Genomic DNA, 25,782 nt, shown 5'->3' on the forward strand with positions numbered 1-25,782 from the left:
TCCTCTGGGCTTGTGCAGTCAGGCTGAGGCATGTAGGCATGTCAGCTTAATCTCTGTACATGCTTTTGGGTGCTTCCCTGATCTGATCTGCCTTTTTATATTTGTTTTAAGTTAGGATAATTTCTCCCCTCCTGAAATGTAATAATTTCCTAGTGAAAATGAATGACAGTTACTGTAATTACATTATTTTTAGGTGCTTTTCTTAAAGCTCATTTCTGTCTGTACTCTTAGACCTCCTGTAATGCTACAGCAAGCTGCTGAAAATGGGTTTGTCCTAGAAACTGACTATCTGGGTATGAAATTATGAGATCAGCCTGTATGAGCTACAGGCCCCCCTCATCACAGCAAGCAATTTTTAAAAAATTATTTGATTTAACCTAAATAAAATTGCTAGGGCTTAGGGTTTGACTGTATTTTTTTCTATGCTGGGCTGACACTTAGTGTATCATTTTATCCCGTCCCATTCAACATGCAATTCACCACAAAATGAAAAGTCACATTATCTGGTACTTGCAGTAAAAGGAAAGGATAAGTAAGTCTTGATTCCACTGGAAATGGTGCGTGACCTTTGTGTTATCCTGTGACTGAGGAAGTTAACAGGACATCCAGGTTCAACTTTCTTCTTCTGCATTAGAAAATCTGCACCAAGTTTACACATCCAAAAGAGTTCCCTAGAAACAAAGCTAGAGGACACTCACAAGAGTTCCAGTCTGTCCTATTGATGTTTAACCATTGAATCCTTCATAATTACATGTTGATTGATTTAGGACCATGTAACTGCTTCTCTTTACTCAAACAAGGCCTCTTGCCAGTGTAGTACAAAAGACATTCATCCTTTGACTCAGTGAGTATTGATTTTCTCAAATGTGCACAACAAATGTGCAAAGGCTATTTTCTCAAATAGAGTGCACAACAAATGTGCAAAGGCACAAGAATCCCATGAAGATCCCTGCCATGGCAGGGGGTGTTCACTGTCACTGTCCTGCCTTTCTCATCTCAAGTACTGTACAGCCCATGCAATTCTGTGCTTGCCTCTTCTTTTCTTTTACTCAGGATAGCCATCAGAAACAGAGACTTCAAATTATGATGATTACAGAATCGTTTAGTTTAAATAATTTAATTCTTCATCACTGTAGTTTCCATGGTTAGTGCTCTATTCTCATTGTTGGGTTTTATTCTGTTTTTCATTTCATCTTGGAAGCAATAAAGCACAAGATAGTTTCAGGCTGGGTCACAGAGCAATCAAACTGAATGACAAGCAGTGTTGCCTACTTGAGAAGTGCAAAAGGTCTACTTGGCTGCAATTTGAAGCAATCTGCCTCTTGAATTTGTGATCATGGGAGTCTCATATTCTTCTAAACCCTGACTGATCAGTCTTTTATGAGATTTGCTTAAAATCCTATAATTTGGAAAGAAAAATACCATTTTGCATTCATATTTTTGTTATTCATTGTTGACCACCTTGTATATTCTATAATCTGCTTATTTCTATTACATAAAGGTAGAGGCTGGAAATATCAGTTGGGTCCTTTGTTTTCTGTTTTAATGAAAGCTGAGTCTTACAAGTTCCCTTACAGTGAGTAACATTATTCACATGGCTCCAAGGGATACAGCCTTAAAAAAAAAGCCACTCTATATTACAAGAGTCATGATACCATTGTGTAAGTTACTAATTCTGGTATCCTGCAGTATTTGAAGAATGGAAAGAGAGATGAGTTAATGATTTTTAAAACTTTTTTGTTCCTTTGTCTTCACCAACGACTTAAATGCTTCTGGAATTGCTAGTACTGTTCCATATGGGTTTCCAGGCAACTATGGAAAAAGGATGCATATATTATACATTCTGCATTATGCATCAATTATTTAATCAAAAGTTCAAAAGGGCTTGATTTAGCATATTCCCTGCAGACAAATCCTTAGTCTGTAAGTGTTCGCTCAGAGCACAATATCCTGAAAATAGGTTCAGATTTTTCTTTTCCTTTCAACTGTAAAAGTTTATTAATATGCTTGACAATCATAATAGCTGTTAGAGAGCTGGCATATAACCTGTATATTTGGCATGTTCATTGAGGGACTGCTGTTCAGCCTTTTCTTCAGTGTTAGCATGAAGTGTACTCTTGTTGTATAAGAGGGTTGTGTTATCTCAGATGTCCCTGAGTATTTGCTCTTAAAGGCTGCCACTGCAAGTCTGTCTCATCCAAGTCTCAGACAAGAACTATTAGTGGATATTTGGAATTCATTTTAATGTCAAAAGGAGTGAAACAAGGATATCTACCTTAAAACTCTTACATTTCCAGTTGCTTAGAGATTGATTTTTCAAACATACCCATGATTTCAAGTGGCTCCTGTTGAAAGCAGGAGTTGCTGAAGATTGTCAGCTAATATTATTTTGTACTTTAAAGAAGAAAATGAGTGATTTGGCTTTCTTTAAGTCAGAAGTTGACAGCCACGTGGCCTAGGTCACATCACAAGTATACCTACATGCTGCCCTCTGCTACACAGGTGGCACAGCTCTGCCTGAATGCAGACAGCTTTTGTAATTGGATCATAGCTGAAAATCTCTTCTTACTGACTTCCTGAACTCTGTGAAGACTGCCATTCACTGTGCTATTTCTGATGGCTTTCCTGATGAACATGTAAGGTTGGACAGTCTGTTCTGTTCCCTGCTCATGTCTCTGAACATCTGCTTCGGGTAATAGGCGTCACTCACCTTTGTCTGGCAGCCTTTGGCTTAGTTTCCCCAAGCCAGAAAGATTTTTGTATCCTATTTCACATTGGTCCTCTTAATAAATTCTTCAAACAAATGAAAATTTATTATTAATTATTATTATTACTATTATTATCTTGTAGACAGTCTAAAAATCAAAAAATGGATGTAGAGATACTGTTTAGTGGAAACAAACCAATACCTTGGTGATCACAGAATCACTGTATCTTCTGATTCTTTGTGTGAGAGCTTTTGCTTCATTCACCCTCATTTTTTTCCCCTCAATCTGTAGCTGTGTTTTTAAAAGTCTCCTTCACTATTTCCCTGTCCCTTCTTCAGCTTCATGTCATTATCTGTGGCATTTACTTTATCTCTGACTTCTCTGCAACCCTTACTCCCTCGTCTACTCTCTGTTTTCCTGTTATTCTCTTGGTTCCAAGAACCTTTTTTTGAGCAAACCCTCTCTTACACTTGAGCCTTTGCTCCCTTTCCGTGGGCTGTTCTGATCTGTCCTGTGTGGGTCTTTTACTGGGTCTGCCCTGATGTCACATGAGCACCTCCCTAATGTGTCAGAGTGCCTTAAGCAGTGTGACTTAATGCCTGTCATGTACGGGTCATTCTCTTGGGTTTTTTTTCTCTATGACAGCCTGTTTATGTGGCAAGGGGGGAAAGAAGTAACAAGTCATCTTTGGAGCAGTTCTCAGTGAGTTTGGTGATTGTTTGTTCCTAAGGACCTTCACCTTGAAGGCCTGTGTCTCCATTCTGGACTCAAAGCAATTATTCTTGAGGAGCCATACATGAGCTCAGTCCATACATACATGTTTTCTGTAGAGACTAAAGGACAGTTTTTATGTACTTGCAGATTCTTACAGGATAAACTGGACTATTTTGCCCAATGTGTGTGTTGTAGCACTGCATTCACAGAATCACAGAATTATTTAGGTTGGAAAACATCTCCAAGAACTTTTGACCCATCACCATCTTGTCAAGTAGACCAAAGCACTAAGTATCACATCCAGGCATTTCTTGAACACCCCCAGGGATGGTGACTCCATCAACTAACTCCTTGGGCAGCCTGTTCCAATGCTTAGCAACCCTTACAGTAAATAAATTGAAGAGTTTTGTTTTGAATTCCTCATGTTTTTGAACTCCTTCTCCATTGCATCTGCCAAGTTGGGAATTTTGCTGAATTTTTACCCTGTCTCTGGTTTTTAAGCCATCAGTCAGCTCAGGAGAACGAGTAGGTACTACACAGCTTTTCTTCACCTTAACCACACAGTCTGCACCATCTTCCTGCCTAAACAGTGGTCTCCATCACAACCTGGCGCAGAAAGCTTGATTTATCTCCAGCCATTCCTCATTCCTGTCTCCAGTAACTTTTACAAATAAGCCCACTGTGGAGCCAGCCACAGCCAGTGGTGAACGTTCTTAGCAATTATGGCATCCTTCAGGGTGAAGACAGCAAACAGTCCCCAGAAGGAAAATCAGAATGTGGGACCTGATGTCATTTTTTTATAATAATTCTCTCCTCCTGTAATTCCCAATGAGTGGTTTTTTTGCATGCTCATTTGTTTTCACTTACATTAAAAGTTCGTGGAAGTCTAGTAATATAGATCAACTTCATAACACCCAGAATATTTAGAAGCTATAACTTAGCCATTATTTCATATTTTACTGCATCTAGTTTTATTTTCATTAAGTCTTAGTGGAAGATTTCATACAGCAAGTATCTGGTATGCTAGGACAAATTGTGAAAACAGAAGATGTTGGCTATAAAAATAATTTCCTGCTTTTATAAGTGTGAAGAGACTGCACAATATAATGTTCTCAGTGGGTATTGTTATTAATACAGTTCTGGGTCTCTATACAATGAACATTCAGCTTCCTGACATTAATGTTTGTGATATACAATGGCTTTACAGAGGCCTTTTTCTTGTGCTGAACCAAGGCACTCCTAGTCTGAATTCAGACTGAGTTGTATCTGTGATATTATTTTTGGCTGCAGAGGTTTTCTAGCAGAGTGTTTGGCCCTTTAACCAAGAAAAGTGTAGGCTAATTCCACAGAAGTTCTCTGTCTGCTCAGCCTTTTCTTTGGTCCGTGTGGACGGATAGATGGATGTCTCCTTTCCTGACAGGGAGTAAATTGAAAGTAACTCTTTTGAACTCATTGACATCACTATGGCACAAAGGAAGGAATGAATCAGTCTCTCAGTGTGTATTGTTTGAAGAGGTTGAACTCAATTTCTGATAAATGAAGTTGACACTAGTATCATCCTGCATCTCTTGTAAAGGTCCTGATCTTCCCCACGTTTAATTTTCCACAGTTCATTCATCTATATTTTGCCTTGAAACTCTTTTATTTTGTCTTGGATTTGCAGCATGTCTTTAAGGACTGTGTGTGTAAAATAAAGGATGACAGATAAGTGGCCATGTACATCGAGACTCTTACTCCATCTAGGGGCCCTGACAACATCATTAAAGAGCTTCTGTCACACACAGTGGGGAGGATGGATGTGTAAAACTTCACCTAAATCTCATTTATCTGCCATTTCACATTCTGCAGTCTTGTTGCCTTTCTCAGTGTGGCTGATTGTTGAGCTATGTTTGTATCAGCTGTAGCTTTTCTCCTTGGCCTAGTCCTTATTTCCTCAAGAGATGGGAAGTTTCAGAGCATGGTATTTTAAGGGGAGGCACTGCAGTTGCATTCTGGTTTGGGAGTCGTGGTTACTGAGGGAATGAATCAGCTGGGGAGATGGAGCACCGACCCACTCTGGCAGAAGACATTACTTGGAATGTGAGTAATGTCAGGAGAGAAAATCTGGAAAGATTGTGTGAACACTGAAACAGAGTTTAGTCAAATATTCTAGATAGGTTCTCTGAATAAGAGCTGCCTATTCAAATGAAATTGATATCCCAGAAATGGATATTCCAGATACCAGGTTCCATCTTTCCAAGCTGATTGTAGCTCATATTCCAGAAGATTTTGGGGCAAATAAATTGCATTGTTTTCCAATGTAATACATTATTAAATACCTATGAAAGCTGGAACCTATGACAGTAATTAATAACTTGATTACCAATCTCAGCAAAAGGTTTAATAAGATCAGTCTGAACTGTCCTTATGACTTCAGGCATAACATGCTTTTTCACCAAAGTCCTGTGTGTCACATGAATGTCCTGTTGCACAGCAGTGCTCTCACTCTCACCAGCTGAAGCTGGTACTGGGATTTTGTCCCAGGAACCCTCTGGACTGAACCAAACTCTTCAGAAGAGGGAAGCATATGGTATTAGTCTTTAGTATGTCTCTTCTGCTCTGGGGATGAAAAATGCAGTTGTGGTATCAGACTGTTTACCCAAGCATTAAGTTCAGCTTAAAAACTTCTCTAATTATTCTTAATAGATGAAAATGTTATGGGTCAAATTCAGTCCACATTACATAAGAAAATATTTAAATTAATAGAATAAGGATCAGGTTAAGAATTTGCATATATGTAAAATATCACATCTTTTATATTCAAGAAAGTGCACAATTCATCTTTTAATTATGTTCTGTACCTTGTTGCTGTTTACAGTCTGGCCAACCCTAAATGATTTTTTTAAATAATACTACAGAAAACAAAGTAACCATGGATCACGCTCTGAAAAACAGGATATATGCCAAGGAGGGCTTTTGTTTTCGAGCAGTTCTAAATGTATAATAGGTGCTCATTCTTTTTCATTGACCTTTGTGGTATGACTGAACCTTGAAGGTTGATAATGTAATCTCAACTTGTTTTCTATAGCTATTAGGTAAGAAATTGTTGTAAAGAACTGTTAAATCACATTTTCCCTTATCATCACGAGCTATTTTTTATTTTTTAAAGGAAACAGCAGTTAATATGAGACTGGGGATAACACCCTGTATCCACGTGCACTGCTTCAAAATTAATGAAAAACGCAAATAACCCAATTTGTTAACATTTGCATTCCCTCTCTGGTTGCTTTTGGCTGGTAACAGTGCCAAGCAAGCTGTGGCATGGGAGGTGTTTTTGGGGGGGATGGATGGAGCTGGCAGCGGTTGTATCAGAGGGGAAAAGGAAACTCTTGAAGAAAGAAAGATGTGGTATAAGCCAGACTTGGCATTTGAAGAAGCATACTGCTGGAGAAGATGTTATCACTGTAATAAGGGCATCCAACATGAAGGCATTCTGCCTTTTCCACCGCACGGCTCTGGCACTGTTTGCCCGCGCAGGACACGCTCTCAGCCGCATCTCCGCGCACGCCGTCCCGATCCCACTAAGCACAGACAAGCCATTTTCGGGAGACAGCGGCGGGCATGCACCGCCTCTCATCCGCGCTGTCTCGCCTGACACCGTGCCAGGAGGGAGTTAAAAACGCTGGAGCCAGCGTGCTGCAGTTAAAACCCACCCAGGAGTGCCATCCTGTGGCGGGCCCGCCAGGAGCGTGTGCCGCGTCCCGCCGGCGGCGCGGGGCTCGGCGGGGCTCCGGCCTTCGTGCGCTCCGTCTGGGCCTGCCTCCGTCTGGGCCCGCCTCCGCACTGGGCCTGCCGCCGTCTGGGCCTGCCTCCCCCGGCTTCAGGCGCTCCCCGTGTGGCTCCTGCTTCTCCTCTGCTCTCGGGGCTTTAGCTGGTCAGAGTGACCCCGAGATATGTTAGAAAGTCTCTTTTCCCAGCGCAGTGGTTGAAGAAGGAGTCAGAGCTGTTCAGTTCTCGGTCTCAAGGCTGTTTATTGTTTCTTATCTATAAAATTCTTTCTCTTGGCTTGCTGAGGTCTGCTCAGCAGGACAGTCAGAGACACTCTGCTTGCCCCCGGGGCAGTGTTATTTTTTAATACTGAAAACTACATGTACAGTATTTACAATTGCTATCTAATATTTATCACCTATGTTAGACAGTGAACTTCTACTCTAAACCAATCTAAAAATGCCAACATCACAGCAGAAGATGGAGGTGAAGAAGAAGAAGAAGGAGAAAGGCTGGACACGCCTAGATTCCTCCATCTTGCCTTCTTTTTCTAAAAACTTTCAGAAATCTATTTTTCACTTCATGACAAACTAATTATTATTTTACTTATACTTTCATGGCTTGCTAATCTTCATATAAGGTTGGTAATTTGCTCAATGGGTCATAATTAAAACTACAGGCATCTTGGGTTCTGTGTTAGGGTCTCTGAGCTTCTTGGCGGAGGTCTTGGCAGCCTAGAACAGCTAGAGAGATGTCTTGAATTCTCACACTCTGGAAACATTTTTTGAAAGTCTCCGAGCTTCATTGCTGTATTCACTGTCAGGTTCACCAGATCTATATTTTACAAACTGACCTGACAGCTCAAATGCAAGGCAGGCTGACCTTTTTGAAGAGAAGTGAGAAAGATGTTGTGTATTGTACATATCTGTTGACCAAGTCTTGTTACCGCGTGAGTTCTTTGGCTATTTGAGAGCTGACACTTGCAGAGCCCTTCTGTAGGAACTAATCAGTCAGACTGAAGCCTGATAACACAGGGCCTCAAGTAAAGCCTTTCTCATTAGAGTAGTTCTGAAGTGGGATCACAAAAATAATAGAGACATGCAGTCTAGAAATACCATTGTCTTCAGCTGTTTAGAAAGTTTCTGACTAAGGAATACATGTTGCTGTTTGCACATTGGTCTTTAGTTCATAAATACGTTTAATGTCTGAATTAAGAAAATTATATGTAATCAATAGATTTAAGACGTTGTTCACTTCTTAGCAACAGGGCAGAGTTCTAATTCTTTCCTAGTTGTCATCAAAATACTAGGAAGCTTAGAGTTATATTTTTATTATTTCATTTTATATATGTCATGCTTTGTTCACCATTTCAAATAAATGGTTTCAAAGCACGTTTTAAAAAAAGGAAACACTTTGCCGGCATCTGGGTGACAAGTAGATGACAACAGTTTCCCAGCCCAGCGCTCAGGGTGGATCACCTGCTGTTCCCTTTTGCAGAATTGACTGTCATTAGTGCTGCTCCTTGGAGAGACTGATGGCTTTTGCCACCCACAGAGAGCTCTTCAGTCTTAGGTTAAATAGAGGTAAGACAAGATGGTCAGGAGTTGACAGCAGGGGAAGAAGGAACTTCTATTGTAAATTAAATTACTATATAAAAGAAAAATTTTACTGGAGATCTTTACACACTCATACACCTTGATGGATTTGTCAGCTACTATATAAAAAGTGAGAAGACCACATTTCAGTGTATTGTTAGCCTATTGATTACTCCTTATTATTAACACTTGATCAAAGCTCTGTAGTGATCAGAATCCCAGGAGGTTTTAGGATAACTTGTTTTACCTTCTGGGCACAACAGAGGTAGAGTATAATAGGATGGCACTACAACTATGCAGACAGGGGAACATTTAAAACTTTCCCTAAATTTTTCAGTGCCTCAGTTGTACGCATTGTGTCCTGCAGATTCCAAAAAAGCAGCAGCCAGGTTTGGCCCCCACTCAGGAATGTCTTCTGTGCATGCAGCATGCAGCTGGCTGGCATATGCACAGACAAGCCAGCTCCTGAAGGCTGGGACATTGCTTGTCCCATGTGGCATCGCTGGGACAGGTGATCTGTGTGAATCCAGAGAGTCCAAATGGAGCTGACTTACTCCATCTGCACACTGATTCAGGAAAAAGCTGCTTCTGTTGGCTTGTCTAAAAGTTTAGTTCCTAACCTGGGCACTCCTCCTCACCACTCACCACTGGGATGGGCAGGTAGAAGTGGATAGCTTTATTCCAGCTTCCTGCAGAGCCAGTGCATACCACACAGCTGTGCAGTCTCACAGCACAGGCAGAAAGGTGAGGAGGAGGAGGAGGAGGAATGCATGCAGCTGACAGGGGATTAAATGGAGCCATGGCCTCCCTCTGAAATCCCTTGGTCTTCAGGGGAAAGCTAAAGGGAATACCTGAGTGCACACAGTGCTGTGAAGGCCTGCAGCACCCCTCACACAAAACCTCTTGAGAATGTGGAGGACTATTTCTCAAACATTCAAGAGGCCTCAGGGAAGGTTCTGTGGTTTTTTTATTTACCACATGTGTTAGAGAATGCTCTTGGAGCACAGCTTACTTGAGTAATGGTTTTAGAGAAAAGGCAGTGAGGCAGCACTGACTCCTTTCCAGTGAGTTACTGTGGTTTTGCAGTAGAGGTTCATGATCACAGAATCAATGAAGTTGGCAGGGACTTCTGGAGAGAGCAGGATCAGCTGCAGCAGATTGCTCAGGGTTTTGTCCTGTTCAGGTTTGATTATTTTCAAGGATATAATCCACAGACTTTGTGGGCAATATCACACAGTTCTGAAATCCTTATAGGGAAAATCTTTTTCTTATGTTTAAATTATTTCCTGTATTTTAATTTGTGCCTGTTTCCCTCAGTCCTTTTACTGTCCTATCCCTGAGAAGAGTGTGGCTCCCTGTTCTCTACTCCCTTGCATTGGATCACAGAATCATAAATGTCTTGGGTTGAAAGGGATCTTAAAGATCATTTAGTTCAAACCCCCTTCCATGGGCAGAAATGCCTTCCTCTAGACCAGGTGGGTCGAATCCCCATCCATGGGGATGACCCATCCCCATCCTGGCGTTGAACACTTCCAGGGATGGGTCATCCACAGCTTCTCTGGGCAACGTGTTCCAGTGCTTCACCAACCTTACAGTGAGGAGTTTCTTCTTTATATCAGATATTTGGGCCATGAGGGGTCTGGGTGTGCCAGACTGTGTAGAGTGACAGCTGTCACCAGATGTACCCTGCCAAAAAGTACCTCATTTTAGAACTAAGCAGAAGCAACACCCTGGTGCATTTTCTTTTTCATGTAATTTGGTATCCAGACAGTGTGTAAAACTGCAAGTCTTCATCGCTGGCACTTGGATCTGCATAGCAGTGGGATGTGCAGGTAAAGCTTTCAGTGATCACACTACAGCTGACTGGTTTGAGGGGCAGCTTGGCCACCAGCAGGTGTGGTTTAGAGGAAAAATATGCCTCAGTCAGTCCTCTGTTACCTGCTTGGCAGCACGAGAGAGGGATCCAAACAGAAAATGTGAGTAACTTCCCAGGCCTTCTTAGCAATGACGATGACAAATGGCCCCAATACCCTAATTTGTGATGGGTTCATAGATTCTAATGAAAGAAAAAGAAGAATCATCTAGCATATTTTATAGTATTCTTAGGACTGCTAGACAAGGAAGCATAAATCTTTCCCTTTTAATGAAATCCACCTGAAATACCTGACATACAGTCAAGTGCCATTGATTTCAAATGACAGTACAAGTATTCTTAAACTCAAGCATGTGTGTAAGAGCTTTGCTGGACTAAAATCTTCATGAAATGTATAGTAAAATTTTGGAAAGAATTTAAACCAATATAAGTTCATGGTTAGGGTGTAATACAAAAAAAAATGAAATAGGGCAGATGAGGATTCTTGTATAAATAGATTCATTTAATGGTAGGAAAGCTTAATCACAAAGCTTAAGCATGCAGACTGTTTTTAAATTTTTAATTTTTTTTACTACTTAGAAGATAAACTTTGCTGCAGTTTTTTCTTTTTTATATTTGCTTAGGGCAACATCATTTCTTGACAGCTGATGTTTGAAGTAATCTGCCTCCTTTGAGATTAGTGATATATCCAAGATTATCTATATCTCAGAGCTATTCCATAATTATAAATTGCATGATGGAGAGAAAAATTCATTTCTCACTGCATAAGTAAATACTAATTTCTTTGCTTTGAGTTGAAAAAAAGAAATGCAGTACATCTCTTGTCTCTCATTTTGCCTATTAAGATACTGTATCTACCAAACAGAAAATTATTTACTGCAAATAAATTCAAGTTACTAGTTACAATAAATTAAAAGTACATTTTTTTAAAGATGAAGAGTGAAGAGCCTAGAAAATGCCTGAAGGAAAGAGGGAGGCTCAAGATCAGTAAAACTGACATATATGTGTATAATAAGCAGGATAAGATTGCTAAGTTGTGTTTTCTCTGAACATATCCAGGGTACATCTCTTCCCCAAATTGACCTGTTGACAGTGTTGTAGGTGATGGAATTCTTCACTGTAACTACTAATTGCTCACTTTCATTGTAAAAGTAGTAAAATGTAAAAGGAAGAGGCATTCTGAACAGGTAAAGGCACAAGAGCAGGATGTAAAACTTGAAGGCATCTGAAAACTTTTTGGTGTGAGGCAAATACAAAGCTCCTTTCAAACTGAGCCAGCCATCTTCATCCCTCTTGCATCCTGCAGGGAGAGACTGATCAGTTCTGTCTCAGTGCACTGGCAACAGGCACTCTCCAAATGTTGCCTTAACAGCTGAAGAAAACCATTGAAGGAAATAACATTTGCTGTTTGGAGTGTATTTTCATGCATTGATCTCAGTTCTCTGCAGTTCAGTCCAGGTCTCCTCAAAGAGTGCATTTTTTGGTAATGATTGCTGTGGAGTGAATGGCAGCCATCTGTAATGCTCCTCATCTGTGTCGTCCCACTTCTGTCCAGACACTGAGCTTTATTTACGTTCACTCATCACTGTCTGTTACTGAGCATGCTCAAATGTGAAACCTTCTATGATGCTGTTCAAAAATGACATAAAAAGCTAAATTAGGGGGCAGTGTTCGCCACAGAGGATGTAATAATGCAGAGCTTTAGCTTAGCTTCAAAGATCGTGACTTTAAAGATCGCTTAACAGAAAATCTAAAGGGAAACACAGTTTAGCAATTGCTTGTGGAGATGTTCTACAGTTTTTTCAGACATCAGGAAAATGAGAGATCTACACCTGGGTAGCTGTGTTGTTTACAGAGTGTGAGGCCTTTCTGAAGGGTCCATGAATGTTGGCTCGGCTTCATGATTTTTGATAACCTTATGTCACACAGGCACTAGATACAAGCAGCTTTTACTCCTACTGCATAGTGATCATCTGCTGGCACTGAAAGAACAACTGACAGATTTCTCTGGTTTTCCAAATCTGTTTCCATAGGGGCATCTTTTACATGCTGAGGCATAATTCGCTTTTCAGTGGGAAATGTAGGCAAGGCAACAAAAGCAGCAACAGTAATTAGAAGTTAAAAACAAACTTCTGGAGTTTTAGTCTCTTGAGGGAATTCAAGGCAGATTTTAGGAGAGAGAAAGCTCTCCTGCATTTATATGCTGCTTTGTTACTCTGCAAACTCTTCTTGTTAGCATCATGTAGCATGTAGAAATCAGATTTGGGGTTTATTGCACTACGTGTTGTGCAAACAAAGGAGATATGCCTTCTTCAGTGAGATTAGAACAGTCTCAGGGATGGATAAATAAATAAATAAGCATAACAGGTATTATGGAAAATGGATAGAAGAGAAAATGAGGAATGTAAGCTTATGCAAAGTTTGCAAGGTTGACATTCTGTTATTACATTGAACAGAATACAGATACCACATTAGCCATAGGCATCAATTTCTATTAGTACAAATGAGTGGAGCTTGCAGAGTCCTGTGTTTTACTTCCCTTTTGCCAATACTGACAGTTTGACTTGGCAGCATGATAGAATATGTAAAAGTTTGCTTACTGTATGAGTAACCTTAAAAAATAATGGAATTCATGGTGATCAGTAGGGCACTACACCTGAATGTAATCTGCACAAGGTCAAGCTATGCAATGTAAAAGGTAGTGACTATGACAGGATCTGGTAGCTGTTCATACAGATTGAAGTATTTATTATTCATATTTTCAATAAAATCTGAATTATTCTAGGTCATGTAGTAGTCAGACTAGAAGAGACATCTTTTCTTAATGTTTAAGGAGGAAGGTGTGGGATTCAACTCAGTTAACTTCACCAGCTCTGAGGTTACATGACTCATGCAAACATGGTGCTTTAGGCTTTGTCTGGAGTCAGTGAAGAAATATGGGCAGATTCAAAGCACTGCTCATGCCACCTGTCTCCCAACAGATGCTTTAAGGTGCTTTTTTCTTTCACTGACATGAGAGAGAGCCTTGGTCACCAGTCAACAGTAGACACTTCGTTTTTTGCATTTAATTTAGCTGCATGATTCTTGTCCATGACAACTGACTTGAGTAAAGGTCAGAGACTTCAGTCATCCATACAGCAGCCTAACAAAATGTCCTTGTGATTTTGAGCTAGACATTTGAGCAGGTATTTTCAAAATCAGTAGTTCTTGTTAAATGTGTGGCTCATGTCCATCTTCCATCTCTTCCTCCAGGAAATATTGCTTTCCAGCCTCTTAGATGTATGTACAATTAATTAATAAAATGCAAAATGAAATAGTGCAGTATGATTGTTGTTTATTCAGCTTCAAGTGGAACCAAAGTGTTTCTGGAGAAAAGAAGAAAAGCCCGAGTAAAATTATTTATAGCACAAATACACAGCAGTTTCTTGAGACTAATATTTCATAGTGGGTAGGGAACTCTTACAGCTCTGTAATTTCCAATAAGTCATTTTCTTAGTCTTGTGCCCTACCTTTCTGGCATACCAATGAACATGAGGAGAGCTTATGAGCCTTTCAGGTTAGAGTTAACAATAAAATGAGTCATTTTCCCTCAGATGTGTTTAGTATACTGATGTTATTAGTCCCACTTCTGTTAGCCTCTGGACATTTTCTATCCCAAGACTATCATCAAAATTAACTCTGGATATGACTATGTTATGAGAAATATAATATCAGTAGGAAAACAAAACAACAAAAAACCCCACATTAAAATCTGACAGCCACACAGTATCCATACTAGATCATGTGAAGAATAAAGACACCAACCCCCATTTCAGCCTTATTCATAGTGCCAGCTTTTTTCCTCCATATTCAAGAATTTCCCAGTACTAGGCTACAGCAATTAAAGTTTAATTACAGCATGAAATTCTCACTGTTAGGGAGTTTGGCTATGTGGTTCTTCTGCCCTGGGTAACCTTATATTGAGGTTTGGGAACACATCACAGTTTCCAATGACTGCAGAAGTGAACATGTATGGTCAAAACTGTTCCTGCACAGGCTGCTTGAAAGGTATCCCAGCAGTTCTGATGATATGACTTGCTGCCCTTCAAATTGCCCTTTTCCAGTCTCATGCTTTTTTCTGCTACCACACTCATGCACTCCGAGATAAACAGCCTGTCCCTGTTTATTCTTTTCCCACCAGCTCCAATGTTGCTGATTTTACATCCTTATTCAGTATTTATAATAAGGTTGTCCTAGTAATTTCTGCCTTGGTCTGTAGTGCTGGTACCCGTTTGTCCTGTTTCTTGGATTGCTCTCTTGTTAGTGTAGCCTCAAGTCAAGGTGATCATCCGCATATGGCATTACTCTTTCTTTTGCAATTTGTTGTGCCTGGTAATTTCTCACATTGTTATCTTTCTGTAGTTCATGTTTGATGATTTGCACACATAGCCAGAAGCCAACTTGGTGAAACTGCTGGTGGAAGGACCTTTTTCATCTGCTTGGTCTGAATGACCAGAGACAGCCCCCATGGCCAGCAGCAGCCTGCATGGCTATGGACCTTGAGGGAAACAATCCCACTTCGCCTTTCATTTTCTGTCTGTCCTTCCCTCTTAATGCCACCACAAAATACATTCACATGGTCCAGCCTGTTCCTGCATTTTCTGGCATGTTGCTCTGTATTTCTGGTACTTTCCTTGGCTTGTGTGGTGGAATGCTCATTAACCCCTCTCTCCTGGAGCAGACAATGGCCTGATTTCTGATGACTTCCTCCATCCTCAAGCCTCTGAGCCATGTGGAGAAGCTGCCCAGAAAGGATCATTTATTACGTGCCGGCTGTCTTCCTGGAGATTGTTCATCTTCCATTTATCCAGATTACCTCTGTGACAGTGAAAAATGATTGAGTGGGAATGGGAATGACTGCATTAAAAGGATCTGAGACCCATGCCAGACTTTTTATGGGGAAGTTGCTCTTCCACCAGCCAGAAAACAAACAGAAGAGTTCAGAGGTTGTGTACTCCACCCACCCAGCTGTAGTGGGTTGACTCTGGTTTTATGCCAGACACCCACCAAAGCATCTACATCACTCCCTCTGCAGCTGGTCAAGGGGGAGCAAATATAACAAAGGGTTGAGATAAGGACAGAGAGAGATCACCCACCAAATAACATCACAGGCAAAACAGATTCTAATTAGAGATATGAATTGAATTTATTACTAACAAAATCAGAGCAGGATAATGAGAAGTAAAATAAGACCTTAAAAATATCTTTCCCCCACCCTTCCTCCTTCACAAGTTCTGCCTCCTCCACCTCAGTGGCACAGGCAGACAGAGAAGGGGGATTAGTGCAGCTCATTAGAGGGTGATTCTGCTGCTGCTCGGAGAGGAGTCCTTCCCCTGCTCCAACCTAGGATTTCTCCCACAGGAGACATCATCCTGTGGACAACATTTTCCACAAACTGCTGCACTGGGTCACTCTTTCCTGGTATGCAGTCCTTCAAGGACAGGCTGCTCCAGCATGCAGAATCACAAGTCCTATGACGACGCTGCTCCATCGTGGGTTCCTCTCTCCATAGGTTTGCAGATCCCTGCCAGGACCCCTCTCCAGCGCAGGACTCCCACAGGCTCACAGCTTCCTCTCAGGCACCCACCTGCTCTGGTGGATGCACCTCCATGGGCTGCAGGTGGATCTCTGCATCCCCCTGGATGTCCGTGGGCTGCAGGGGCACAGCTGCATCACTGTGGTCTGCACCATGGGCTGCAGGGGAACCTCAGCTCTGGTGCTTGGAGCACCTCCTCCCTCTTCTTTTCCACTGACCTTGGTGTCTGCAGAGGTGTTGTTCTCACATATTCTCACCCTGCTATTCTTTGGCATTAATTACAACTGTGAAAAACCCTTTTTTTAAATTCTTGCTAAATATGCTATCCCAGAGGCATTACCACTATTTCTGGATGGTGCAGACTTGGATGGTGCAGAGTTGGCCAGCAGTGGGTCCATCCTGGAGCCAGCTGACACTGGCTCTGCCAAGCATGGGGAAACTTCTGGCAGCTTCTCACAGAAGCCACCCCTGTAGCCCCCAGCTGCTAAAACCTGGCGGTGCAAACATCAGCTTAATTCACGGTAACATTTTGAAGACAGCCTGCCAGCATACAAGTTTGCCTGTAGAAGTTTTCTTTTACTACAAAGATAAAATAAATACTTTGGTGTAACAATGGAATTGTATCTTGTAGGTTTTCACAGTTACTTGCTAGGGAGCAGCAAGAAGTGGAAAAGTGCCTTGTCTAGTTCCTGAAGTAATTGCTGCTACTGTTACCACTTATCTGTATGGAGTATCTTCCTGTTTGGGCTCACGCATGTGCTAGCAGGGTGTTGGAGGCTATTTATTCCTGAGGCAAAAGAAGGGAAACCCAATCATAGGGCAAAAATCTAGACTAAGTAAAATGACTGTATCTTGTTTCATTATCCATCTACTATCAGCTTACACTTCCCTGCCATCAGACCCTCATGTCACATTGCAGTCTGAGACAGCATCTGCAAACCAATCAAATAAAAATATAACGAGGAGGATCATAATTAAGTTTCTCTATCTAACCATGGATCTCCTTCCACATACAGGTGGCTTTTGATACATCATAAGACATATCACCATGCTGTGTAATGAGAACTGTGCAGTAGTTTGTCTGGTGAAGAAAAGAGAATTTGCCCCCTGAGCCTCCTAATTTGTTTTTTATTGACACTTTAGTAGGACAGTAGGTAATAGTAAGATAGAGGGATGAACCTTTGAGTTCAGATTTGAACTAAATCCCGTTTTTAAATTACTATAGGGGTTTCTTTATTTTTGGCACAGTTCACCTCTTCTGGAAATGGCAATCCACGGCAAGCCAATCATACTGCCACAACAACAGTGCTCTGCAAACAAGATTTCTGTTTGGGTACAATGTGAAGGGTGAGCAGAGATTGTCCTTTAAGCTGTCCTTGTAGATAAAAACAGGCCCCATCAAATTCAGCTTAGACCAGGACTTCATCAAAGAGAGAGATTTAACAAATAATTTTGGCAAATATATTTAGAAGACATAAAATATCACTTTCGGATCACTTCATTATGTGTTATTTGTTTAAATGTACCCTGACTCAATTACAATTCTGTTTCTGTAAAATATTTTGCTTTCCATACAAATTGCTGAAAAGAATTTTCAAAATATCAGTATGTGATAGGCACTTAGTATTCGTAGGATCTTCTGAAAAGCCCATCTGCTATGCAAATTAATATCTAAGAGTAATTTCTGAATGGGGATTCATAAAGGCATGGTTCAGAAAAACAATTAGCATATGTTTACCTTTCAGTGATTTCTGTGAAATACAGACTTCTATTTGAATACTTTATACAATGAAGAATGATTTCCCAAGCTGAGGTTGTATTCATTACAACTAGTAATATCAGTATATTGTTTGCTTATTAACAGATTTGAATTTTATTTGCTCATTCCTCCACCAGATTCAATATACGGTGTATATTAATTCTTTTAATTATTCATGAGGCATGTTGTGCATGGTTGTGTTATTCCCCACCTCGTGGGAGGAGGTGACTCTTGTTCTCCTTTCAGGAGTGTGTTTCCCCATCTGAGTCTTTCTGTCCTGTCCCCTAGTGCACCTGGTGGACATCTGGAATGTGATCGAAGCCTTGCGGGAGAACGCCCTGAACAACCTGGACCCCAGCATCGAACTGAACGTGGCTCGCCTGGAGGCTGTGATCTCAACCATCTTCTACCAGCTCAACAAACGGATGCCCACCACCCACCAGATCAACGTGGAGCAGTCCATCAGCCTGCTGCTCAACTTCCTGCTAGCGGCCTTTGATCCGTGAGTCTGCCTTTCCTCCGCCCCTCCCAGCTGCTGGAAGGCTTTGACTTCCTCCAGAAATATCTCTCGAAATCAATTGAGCAGGCTCAATTCTGTCCCAAATAATGAGCATGTGAATAGTGCTAACTAGGGAGATAACCTAAATTAAGGGCCTCTGCTTTCCTTTCTTTCGAGCCAAATTCAGCACAACTGTGTTTTCATCCAGCTACTCAGACTTGTTCCAGTTTATATCAAAGAAGAATTATCTACAGAAACAAATTCACATGCGCTCCTAATTTGGCTTGTTGTTTATTGACACACCAGTGGCTGACACCACTGCAATGCCTCTGCAGCAGTGCCATGGGTTAATAGCTCATTATTTTGAAAGAGCTCATTTCCCTGCAAGTTCTTGCAGCTGTAAGCAATTTTTTTTTCTGGCTCATGCCAGTGCAGCATGATTTTGAGACCATGACAGAAATAGGATTAAAGACCTGGAGGTGATGAAATTCACATTGTTTATTACTGCATGGGACTCATATTACAAAAAGAACAAGTTTTAGATAGAGAAAACCACTTACATTAATGAGTATTCTGTGTATATCTATTGCAATTTCTGAATACATACTTGGCAACCTGTACTGCAATATTTGCAGTCCTCAGAACTGAGTTATTGGAGAACAGTGGTTAAGGCTGACAGGTGCAGATGTTGTCACTTTATGGTTTATTTTTTGAAAATTCATCAGCAGAAAACACTGGCCATTAAACATTAAAACAAGGATACTTCCCCTCTCTCTTCCCAGTGCTCTCTCTCGCTGCCCTGGTACTGGGTGTCATTGAGCACCTCTCAGTGCCAGACCAGCCAGTGGCTCAGTTGCTATGGCAACGGGGAGAAAAAGTAGGTGTTCCACATGAGAAGGCTGCACTCAACCTCTCCTCCTGCCCCTCTGAGAGGAAGAAAAGCCAGTCCATTGTGAAATCATAGCCTTCAGGAATATTTTCCTCCCCTCAAGGGCAATAAAAGAAGAAACAGGCATTTTAATTCATACCATTGTGGCTGTGACAAGGATACTAAAGGATGCTGGAAATGACCAGATGCATTTATTGCTGCATGCCACAAGTAAACTGCTTCCTGGCTGGTAAACATATGGAAAGACCCTGGTCTGTGGAAGCAAGACCTGTGATACTGTGCTTGTTTTGTAGCTCAATGTAAAGGGATAAAGATCTCAGCTACACAGCACAGCTACTTGCAGCGTAATGGAGTAGAGGAATTTAGTCCCCTGGAGGGAATCAGAGAGTGTTTTTAAGGGGGAAGGGTTTGCTTTCCCTGGAAACATCCCATGTGCTGTGGTTCATGTTCTGTTTCTGAGCTCCCATCAGGCCCCCAGGGTAAGGAAGCTGTGACCCTCACTCCATTTGTCAAGCAGTAGCTCAGTCTGTTGTGCTGCCCCTGAGTGTAGTGCATGGGATGCACTTCCCAGAAGGGCACAGACCCCCAAGGAATCCCTAGGAAGAGGCTCCCAGCTCTGATGTCAGAGACAGGGACTAGCTGCTATCACTCCATATTAAATACAGCAAACATATGAGATGAGGTTCATGTGTAACCTGAGGTACCTAAGTTCAGATTCATGGAGATATGTGTCAGCTAGGTCTCTCTGTACTGTAGTGGAAGTCTAGACACCTGTCACAAATAAAGACTTACCAGTTAAGCATCTGATTCTCAAAACGTTCCCTATACTTGAGTATGACTCATATCATTGAAGTTTTGTGTTGGATATTGGTTTAACAACCACTGGTGGTTCAGGTTTCCTGGTTTCTGGGAAGCAGAGGGAGGGAGGTGGCTCTACATGCCACAGGGACAGTGTGGGAGCTGCTGGAGTCTAACCAGGGCTGCTGTCTCTGCTTCCCGTGTTGCTCCTTTCTCTCCCCTCCAGTGCAGCAGAAAGGTCATTCTCTTCTGAAAGGCAGAAGTTGGTGGAAGGAGGAGCAAGTTCTTTTCTTGTTCAGAGAGAAGCAATGTTCTGCAGGCTGTCCAGAGGGACTCAGCAGGCTGGAGAAGAGGGCCCATGGAAATCTCTTCATGAGGTTCAGCAAAGCCAAGTGCAAGGTGCTGCAGGTCCAGAGAAGGTGGTGCAGTTTTTCATGTCTCATTTGGGATCCAAAGAAAGTGGAGAAATGGAGTCTGCGACCTAACATATATGAAAGGACCACAAAGGACAAGTTATTTCATATTTTAAAGTCTAATAAGCCTGCCACTGTCTCATTTCTTTAGGTCAAGTTAATATATATGTTCCTCTTTGTGTACTGTACTGGCTGAAGATCATCCAAACTTTAAACACAGCCTCTTCCTTCTTTTATAGCCTGCTGAAATCCTGGCAGATTTCTCTGCCCTCTGGCAAGGAGTGTTTCCTGAGGCCTACAATACAGATGTCTTCTCTGGAGCTAAAACTTGGCTAGCAAAACACAAAAGGACCACAGTGTGCTGCTATGGCATGTGGGCCAACTTAGCCACTGCTGGTGCTGAGCTTACGTCCCATTTTTTATGGCTTTTTAATGGCCTTGGGGATTCATTAGGGTCACAGATATTTCTCTGCTGCTCAACCCTGAAAGGAGAAAAAGAGGGGGAAAATTATAGTGTATAGAATTTCATGTGAGACTGATTGGGATGTTCCTTTATGCTGCTAAAAGTAAGCTAAAGTACAACCTTACAGAACTGCAAGCCAACAAATTCAAAATTCTCAAACAGAAATACTTCAATTAACTTATCATTAGTGTGTGGAAGTCAGCAGCATGTGGTAGATGACCCTGACAGGCCAAAACCTGTGAGCAGAACGAGGCTTTAAAATAATCTGGACAGAAACATGTCTGATCTGTGTTTCTAACCACAGGTTAAAATTAGGCAAGAGCTTTTGCTTCAAGGCCTAAGGTGATTAACTGGCTTTATGAAACAATAGCACACTTCCTTCACTGGCACACCAAGTACTATGTAAAAAGTTGACGAATACAAACCTCTCTGAAAAATTACTCCAGTCTGGTGTCAAAGCCTAGGCAGAAAGGTGGAATGTCAGCCTCATTCATTTGTTCTCCAAAAAACTCCTTTTAAACAGAGTGGGAAATATTCTGTGCTAGATCATCTCCAGCTATTCCTGCTGCAAAGTTTAACTGTTAAGAAAATAGCTGAATTTTCTCTGTTCCTTAATGTACACCATCCTATGAATGGAGTTGTGAGCCCTGGGCTATGAAACAGACCCTGCCTGGCTCGGGGGGAGACTTGACTTCTGCAGAGAAATTAGGAAGTTTTCATGCCCTTGTTTAATCAAATGAACATTTGTATTGTACTGATTTCAGTACATAAAGATGATCAATATCCATTTTGGAAATACAGCTTCTTGCTCATTCATCTGTTTAGAGCAGTAAAGTGTTTAATTCCCTCTCTTCTCCACCTTTGCTACTCATTGAATGCCACAGAGGCATTGACAGAGGAAGTCCAGCAAAAAAAAATGCATTTCAGAGATTTGGACAGTATGCATTTGCTGTCCTACATGAAAGAATCTTGCTAAATGTCAATAAAATTTCATCTCTAAAACCTTGTTTTGAAAATGGGAATTTGTAATTACAGCCTCTGACATTTCAGAATTGACTGCCTTGATTACAGTGGGTAGTAACCAATAACTGAAGAACTTTTCTTACCTTTGCAAAAGATACCTTAAAGTATTGAGGGAGCACCACTTAAGCCTCATTGGTGAGAAAAATGGTATTTTCTCAATGTCCTTTTCATGGAACACATTTGCTGTTTCTAAAGATGTGATTCTGTTTCTTGATGGCTTTCCCCATCCTCTGGCTGTCTCAGTTTGGGTGTTGCTAGAGATCCTGACAAATGACAGTGTCATTTATTTGGTACCACTCTCCTTGGTAACCCAATAGGCAAAATCAGGTCCTGGAGCTGGACTCAGCCTTGTATAGTCTGTGGATTTTGTGAGTCAGTCTGTGGGGTTTCCTTGCTCTGGGGACAGGCTGTCTCTCTCTGCAGCTATGCAGTGAAAGAGGAAACCTTCTTCCCTGCTCTAGTGTCTAAAAGCATGTATAATTTTTTGCCCTTTTTTCCTCACCCCAGTGGGAGGTAACCTTCAACCCTGGCCATCATTCCCTTTCCTAAGTTCTCCATCCTCTATTGTTGTTAAGTGCACATCAGCTTCAGGGTTTGCTTCAGACATCATTTATGCTTCTTGCTGAAGAGTAACCTCAGTAAGAGAGGTGCAATATAAAATCAAAATATTTGCTGTCCTCTCCTGTTTCCACTAGTAAAATTTATTTCTCTTTGCATTAGCCAGCCCAAAGCTGTTTTCAGGGAGTGGTGACTTCTCCCTGCTGCTATGAGCCACTGCTTCAGCTTTTGCTTTTGCACAGCAAACCCTGTGAGGCCCCAGTGCTGCCAGTCAGGGTCGTCTGTGGTGCTTAGACACAGCTTAGGGCACTTCTGGATATCCAAATGATATTGGCCAGTCTTAGACCCCATTACCCTGTCTGTTCATCAGTCATATGTATTTAAATATGCATGTGTGTGTGTGCACACACACACACAAACACACACACACATATATATTTGGAGGGCAAATTGGGTTTACATTGGCTCTTGTGATGCTTTTAGGAATACAAATGACCGATAGACAATACAGTGTCAAAACAAATCAACTCAAATGGAGAGATTGAAGAGATAAATGATATATTTTCTTTTTCTGTTCCTCTCTTCCATAACCATTTGAGTATGGGAAAAGCCAATGGCTCTAGGGTGGAAAGCTGAAGCCAAGTTGATATGTGTCTGCCATGCAAAAATATAATCCTGTTAGTAAGTATAACTAAACCTCCTGGGAAAAATAATCTAAATCTGAAGCGCTTCCACATTTTTTAATCTCTAAATCTTCCATTACTTCTTAATAATGCCATTGCTTCTACTTAGCTTTTTTGTTTTTTTAATATAACAGCTCTTTTAAAGGCAGATGGAAACCTCATGATGAAACAGTGCAGAAAAATTCCTAAGGGTCTAAAGGGCAGCATGCACAAAAAGAATACAAAAGGACCACATTCTCAGCTGTAACAGTGCTAAGTCTGGTTTACACAAATCAGAATCCAGTCAACAAGGAATGGAATAGAGAAGCCTGGAAATTCCTATGCTGTGATTTTTATCTTCTGAAGCCAGTCAAAGGGAACTCATGTAATGAAAAAGTGTGCACAAAAGTCAGCATTAAAGAATACAGTAAATATTTATTTCTTAAACACTGACATAGTGAATTTGTTAGGTTTTGCTTGTATTTCTAGTTGATTGTCTGGCAAAAAGCAGAATTTTAAATGAGTGAAAAGTATAATTAGAATTTCTGTTTAGAATTATGGGTTACACTGACATAGAACTAAATCTAATTCAATGAACTTTAAAGATTATTAGCCAGTCAAGCTTAGAGAACTGACTCATTTTCTGAAATCTGAGTGATTTAATGAAAGCAGCAGTGAAGCATGTAGCATGCATCAATGTACAGATGTGAGTATACCATTCATGTCTGTTTTACATGTATGTGTTACTGCATTAGTCTGGTGTGGGATTAGCAGAGAAAGAGGCACAGTCACAGGCTCCGTGTCCTTCCAGAATCAGTTCATCTTTTAGTTCTGATCAGATGCAATTTTCTTCCTTAAAATTGTGAGTGACAATGAACAGAGTAATTTTAGAAATATTGATGAAGATCTAAATTTCTATGTACTACTGTTGCCAGTGCAGTTAGACCATCTTAGGTAGCACATGATTATATACATGAAACAGGAAATCCCTTATAAACATTGTGTTCTCTGGTACAGTGGACTGAAGATCACAGAAACTCCATTTCCAGAAAACTGACACAAAACTTCATTATCTAGCCACATCATTAATCCTGTCAGAATTTAGAAGGAAACATGGCTGCCATTTTGCTAATCTCACAAATATTGGTTGTCTCTTTGTTTAAAGCCTGGTGACATGTCCTCACTGATGTCATTAATTAACACCATTAATTCATGTGGGAAGCTGTGAAGTAATGCCAAGGGGTTTGGATGATGGATTGAAGTTGCTCCTGTGCAACTCTGAACTCCGAGTGCCTTACAGTAAGATTCAAAAAATTCCAAGAAAAACCACATTTTACCGTTTGGATCTTGAGAGATTAACACTAAGAAGCAGATGAATTTAGGAGAGCATTCTCATCTTTGGGAAGGGGCTGAACACTTAACTGGGGCTGAACACTTAACTGGGGCTGAACATTTAACTGGGGCTGATAGGTGTTTTAGGGGCTAAGTGTGCCATGCAATGTCTGAGGTCATGTTTTACTTATCCAGCTCAAATAAACCAGGTTTTCTGTGATGGCAGGTGATCATTGGGGACCATCATGGTTGTAAAAGGAGAATGAGGATAGTGGGAGGAATAACAAAGTTAAGCCATTGCATGCTTCAAGACAGTTGAGGAAAGAGCTGGCAATGTGCCTTTTTGCCCCAGGACAAACTCTTGGTTGAATTTGGGATTTATTAGCATTTATGCATTGTAAATTGAAAGTAGAGAGCCAGGTATAGCCTCCTCTTGAACAAACCAGGGACAAAACTCTTCCCCATATCACAACATATGTCCTTCACTCATTCTGGATGCAGGCATGTTTCCCATTTTTCAGCAAAGTTCTTCTTCAAGGTTCCTGGCGGTCAGGTGTAACTTCTAAAATGCAATTGTCAGGACCTACTGACAGGTACAGATGAAGTTTATGCAATGATGTGAGCCCTGTGTGCTTTTTCACTTTTGTTCCCAGTGCTGATTTTTTCACTTACTTGAAATCTTTTAGGTCCAAAAAATTCCCAAAGCACTTGGGATAGGGAAGCTATGAGTGTGATAGGTGTCTCCCAGTGCTACTGTATCACAGATAGCAGTAATAATTATCACTGTAGTGTATAATGAGATAAACAGTTTAATACTGAGCTTCATATACATAATAAATCTGCTCTGAGATCTTTACAGAGTGGTGTACTGATGTGTGTTCCCACAAACCTTCTTTTTAAAGGACTTATTTCTCTGTATGTCAATCCACATATATATTGTGCATTACAGTAAGTGATGTCATAAATATGCATTTTAATTGAATAGATTCTCATAAAATGGACATGTAAAATATGACTATTTTCTACTTTTCAACAGGGAAGGACATGGTAAAATTTCCGTTTTTGCTGTCAAAATGGCCTTGGCAACTCTTTGTGGAGGAAAAATCATGGACAAATTAAGATGTAAGTGATATGTTTTACCTGTTAAAAATTGTTACTGTTGGAGAATTAACAG

The 25,782-nt window shown here is 41.0% G+C and overlaps 1 protein-coding gene across 16 annotated transcripts in view; it reads left to right on the forward strand.

Annotated features, from left to right (window-relative positions):
• DTNA (dystrobrevin alpha) overlaps positions 1 to 25,782 on the forward strand; it is a 224,508-nt gene that overhangs the window by 137,443 nt on the left and 61,283 nt on the right. For all 16 annotated transcript variants that reach the window (XM_064706057.1, XM_064706045.1, XM_064706046.1 and 13 more), the window contains 2 exons: positions 18,260 to 18,473; positions 25,645 to 25,730. In XM_064706057.1, the coding sequence (XP_064562127.1) occupies positions 18,260 to 18,473; positions 25,645 to 25,730 (300 nt within the window). The remainder of the gene's footprint in view (positions 1 to 18,259; positions 18,474 to 25,644; positions 25,731 to 25,782) is intronic.

The sequence above is a fragment of the Zonotrichia leucophrys genome, chromosome 2 (genome assembly GCF_028769735.1).
Source record: "Zonotrichia leucophrys gambelii isolate GWCS_2022_RI chromosome 2, RI_Zleu_2.0, whole genome shotgun sequence".
NCBI classification, from domain to species: Eukaryota; Metazoa; Chordata; class Aves; order Passeriformes; family Passerellidae; genus Zonotrichia; species Zonotrichia leucophrys.